General features: G+C 38.8%; 1 protein-coding gene across 3 annotated transcripts in view; it reads left to right on the top strand.

Annotated features, from left to right (window-relative positions):
* The first annotated feature begins 43 nt into the window (after nt 1-43).
* LOC102671813 (centrosomal protein of 104 kDa) overlaps nt 44-4,616 on the top strand; it is a 5,809-nt gene continuing 1,236 nt past the window's right edge. Inside the window, exons 1-12 of one of the 3 annotated variants that reach the window (XM_031511331.1) lie at nt 44-410; nt 1,273-1,437; nt 1,844-2,055; nt 2,117-2,303; nt 2,362-2,573; nt 2,649-2,856; nt 2,939-3,086; nt 3,149-3,275; nt 3,350-3,573; nt 3,652-3,921; nt 4,100-4,331; nt 4,415-4,593. In XM_031511331.1, the coding sequence (XP_031367191.1) occupies nt 371-410; nt 1,273-1,437; nt 1,844-2,055; nt 2,117-2,303; nt 2,362-2,573; nt 2,649-2,856; nt 2,939-3,086; nt 3,149-3,275; nt 3,350-3,573; nt 3,652-3,921; nt 4,100-4,331; nt 4,415-4,593 (2,204 nt within the window). In that variant the 5' untranslated portion in view covers nt 44-370. The remainder of the gene's footprint in view (nt 411-1,272; nt 1,438-1,843; nt 2,056-2,116; nt 2,304-2,361; nt 2,574-2,648; nt 2,857-2,938; nt 3,087-3,148; nt 3,276-3,349; nt 3,574-3,651; nt 3,922-4,099; nt 4,332-4,414; nt 4,594-4,616) is intronic. The other 2 variants (XM_031511330.1, XM_031511332.1) reach the window with 2 other exon arrangements.

Here is a 4,616-nt window from a genome sequence, read left to right as displayed (position 1 = left end):
TTTTTTTTTTTTTTTTTTTTTATTTCTCGATAAAAAGTGTCTCTTTGCGAAAAGTATCTCCGTTCCAACGGGCAAAAATGCTCGAGGTCCCGAGATCAGAGTTTGTCCGTTCGTGGAACGGGTGCAGTTATGTCAGTTCTGTCGCAAGCTTCGCCGCGGCCAGACGTGCAAGTGGCGTTGCTTACGCGCCGGGGTGAAACTTGCAAGCTCCCCCTTATCGAGCTTTCAAATGGCTGTGCCTTTTAGATTTTGACATTTTCTTCATCTCCCCTTCTCCTGTTGTACACATTTTTTTTTTATTGCCTTTGTATTGTTCAAGTATATGTAGTTCCGATACGCCGTTTTCGCCACTAGGAAGTCATCCCCCGACATGCCACGAAAAATCGGATTCAACGTCGTATACGCAACCAGTAAGAGATCATCAGATTGTGATTGTGAAATATTGTATATCGAACGACGATAACCTCGAGTTGTGCGTATATCTCTCCTGATTCTCCGAGGATTGGCAATATTGAACCGCACACATACGTAGTATTGCGAAAGAGAATTCATCAGAAGGATATAAAAATATAAGGAATTGTTTGCACGCGAGACATCGATTTTTTTTTTCTCTCTTTCTACACGGAAAAAGAATTTTTTCATTTTGAAGTTGCTGTTTTTAAGAGGAAGGAGGGGGGAAAAAAAAAAACGAGTTAATAACAACGAGTCGACACGTGCTTCACCGCATCTCGTTAAAGATTGCATACGTATCGCTCTCGAGTCTGTAATAAAAACGTAACCGGTGTCCAATTTTTTTTTTTTTTTTTTCTTTCAAACGATTAAATATTACACGGTGATATGACACGTTAACAAGTTTCTTCGATTGTTGTGATTGTAATTTTGCGAAGCAAGGCACGGTATCGCGTGACGAAGTATTTTTAATGGTCCATCGTTGAAAATATAATTTTCACAATGTTATCGATTACGTGGAAATCTTCTCCATTTTTATCCACAATAGAATGCAATCGCGCAAAGTAAGAACGATTTGAAGATAAAACGAAGAAAAGAAAAGAAAACGTGCAACGAAATTACAGTTTTTGTAACAAAATCGGAAATACATTCGATGGAAAAAATATTCTTCGAGCACTTAAAAAAAAAAAAATATTATTCGCTCGTAACATTCATGATACGATATTTGTGATAAATGATAGATTGATTTTTTTTAAAATACGTTTGGTTGATTTTTGTTACATTTAAATTGCAAAAAACATTTAAACGAATAATCTCTCGCAGGCGAAGAGGATAGGCACTCCTCGTTAGAATTGAATGTCCATGGGCCGACGGTAAGGGGTTGGCAAAGTTCACGAAGATGTACATATCCCCAAGAACTCATTCTACGCCTACACGGCCCGACGAAGCTTACGAGAATACAAGTGTTGGCTCATCAATATTTAATTCGTAAGTTTACAATCATTTCGAACAATCTATAACCCGCTTTTTCACAAAAGCCCTACTTTCCATTCTCTCGTTTATTATCGAGAAATTCATTTCACAAGAATTCATTTAATGGCCGCGATATAGTGTGGAAAGTTTCATGATTATTCGTGAAAAGCAATTCGGTGAACAATGAGAATCGAATTAGCACGGGAACCCCGGTTTCCCCGAGGCTAGATCGTTTTCTTGCCCTTCTCACTTCACCCTCGTTTCTTATTTTAATCCGGTATAGTTGAATACCATACCCAACGTCGCAATACCAACGTTTTCATTGTTTACGAATTCCCTTCCTCTTCCTCTTCTTCTTCTCCAAACAATGTGTTAAAAGAGAGACAGAGTCTAGTTTGAAAATAATAAAAATTGCTTGCAGCTGAAAAACTTGAGATTTGGACTTCGAGAGAGGAGAATGCCTCTGTGACGACAGAGTTTAGCTATCTGGGTTACATCACGTTGTCCGATAACGCCTCGACCATGTACAAAAGCAGAGAGTTGAAGAGCGTTGCTCTCCCGGAAACGGAGGCGGTCTCGCTTAAACTGAGACTTCACAAACCGCACAGTAACGCGCACAATGTTTATCAACAGGTATCCCACGACAACGGTGAATATTAACGAGATGATGGAATTTGAAATTTTAAAATTATAGGTCGGCCTTATCGCTATTAATATTCTGGGCGAGCCTTACGGGCAAGAGCTGACCGGTCAAGGAGATGCGCCGTACAATCCGCATTACACGTCCCCCTACGACGATTTGGCGTTCGAGATGTACGTGGACCGCGAGGTGGCCAAAATCATAAGGCAGATGGAAGCGAAAAAGTTGCAGGCCGTGGAGGGTGAGTTTGGAGGAATTGTACGAGCGTTTAAATTTTAAACTTTGCCTGCATTTTTCAGAGGAGAGATTCGAATACGCTTCGAAGCTGAAAGTGGCGATGGAGAATTTAAGGAAAGCCGGTGAACGCCTCGGAAAATACGAATTGGAGAAGAAATACGCCATAGCGTTGGAAGATTACGACAAGGCAAAAGCGAAAAAGGCACAAGCGCAACAATACAGGCAGCAAGTTTATCAAAGTTTAGAGGTGCAAGATCTGCTGGAGCTTCAAGGGGTAAATATAATAAAATGTTAATGCGAATTTGATTCATTTGACAATCACTTACCGTATATTCGTGTTGGAGAATAGCCGTTGGAAAAAAATAACAAGTCGTCTGTCGAGGGAAAAGAACCTATATCGATAGATACCTGCACCTCGAACACAACCACCGTTCCTGAGGATATTACGTCACCTCCGAGATTGGTAATTCCACCTAATCGCGATGGAGCTATATCGCCGACTGGTCCCGCGCATCAACCACCTGTTTCACCTTTGCATCAAAAACCGAATAGCCCTGGTAAGGTTAATTGAGAATAAACGAATTTTGAGATGATATTTCGAATTTTCTTTTTACTTTCTTTTTTTTTTTTTTTCAACAGAAGTGACCGATAGTCCGACGAACGGTGTGATAGAAAGACAGAATAACTGTAACAAAGGATCTCTTAGAAGGAAAACGAAATCGGCAGGGCCGACGCTTCGCTCAAGCTACGAAGCTTACGAAGAGAGAACGATTCCTGCTTTAAGACAGTAAGATAAGGAAAAAAGTGGAAAGTAAAAAGTATGTAAAAATTTATTAAATTGTATTTCAGTTCTCATACGAACGAATTCACGAGGGAATGCCACATGGACAATTCGGAGACGAAGGTGATATCGAAGTTAAACGACAGAGAGAAAAAGCAAGCTGCCTTACCTATCGCTGTTTTTGGAATGGAAATGGTAATGCAAATTTTCTTAATTTCTTAAACGAGTTAAAATTAGTGAAACGTTAAAAATTAAAATTTATTTTTCAGGTAGAGAAATTCTATTCGAAACAATTCACGGATAAGGAAGAGGGTCTGATGCAATTGAAAGAAGAATTAAAAACCTTTGATCCAGAAGTTTCGAAACATTCCGCGAATAAAACGGCCAGAGCTACGATTTTGTTGTTACACAGAGCCCTTAGGGACAAAGTTTTCAGCGTATACAGTCTAGCTGCACAATTGATTAGAATTTTTTTTTCAGAATTTGCAACTAGGTACTAAATCTAATAATAATATTTCAATTAGACGCGAAAGATAAATCGTAAATTATAAATATATTCTTACCATCGTAGGGTATCTTCTACGGAGATTGCGAGAAGTGTGGAGAGATTACTCCCAGAATTATTGACTAAATCAGGGGATACCACTCCAAGGATTCATAACATGGCAGTGCACACGATACTCAGTATGGCAGATTGTAAATGTGTCCGAGAATTGCATATTATACCAGTGCACTTAACGAGACCTGTTAGTAGTAGCACTCATCAAAGATTGGCACTGAGTAGGTTAGAAATGGTGGAGCAGTTAATTCTCAGCCATGGAATATCTACTGATAAACAAAGGTGATTCAGAATAATCTTAATCTTAATAGTTCTTTTATAGTCGGATAAGCATTGAAAAGTAATTGCTCGACCACTGTTTGTGACAATTGATACGATCTTATTATTAGTGAATTGTCACTCGCAGGGGTCCACATTTAACATTTAAACTGAGCCTTTAAAACGCAATTACTCTGATAAGGCATTGTAATTGTTGTAGTGGGCTCACTTGTCGAACATTGTCAGAATTGGGTTCTACGGGATTGCATCATCCGGCAGAAGCAGTGAGAAAAGTTTCGGAAAGAATTTTAGTATTGGTGTACAAAGTGAACCCTAGATTGGTTCGCAAACAATTGCCTCCTGACGATGATATTACCAGGAGAAATTTATTGTATCGTCAACTTTTTCATGAATTTGATTTGATTGATCTTGAGGTATAGATTTTTTTTTTTAACGAGAAATTAGATACATATAAAAATTATGTTTCCATCGTTTCTTACGTATCAAATACATATAGAGAAAAAAAGAAATAGAAGCCAGTCACAAAACGACGACACCCACACGGACAAAATCAACGGAAAATAACGTGGCAAATTTAACGAAATCTCCTTCGAGGACAAGTCCTGTTGTTAGTACTGGAAGCTCAACAAGTATAACATCTCCGTCCGAGAATAGTACAGAACATAAAGGTGACAAGTATGTATCGTATTTATACTTGA

The sequence above is a fragment of the Apis dorsata genome, unplaced genomic scaffold, assembly GCF_000469605.1.
Source record: "Apis dorsata unplaced genomic scaffold, Apis dorsata 1.3 scaffold_307, whole genome shotgun sequence".
In the NCBI taxonomy this organism is placed as follows: domain Eukaryota; kingdom Metazoa; phylum Arthropoda; class Insecta; order Hymenoptera; family Apidae; genus Apis; species Apis dorsata.
Note: the sequence above shows the minus strand (reverse complement) of the source record. Positions and strands in the feature narration are given on the sequence as shown.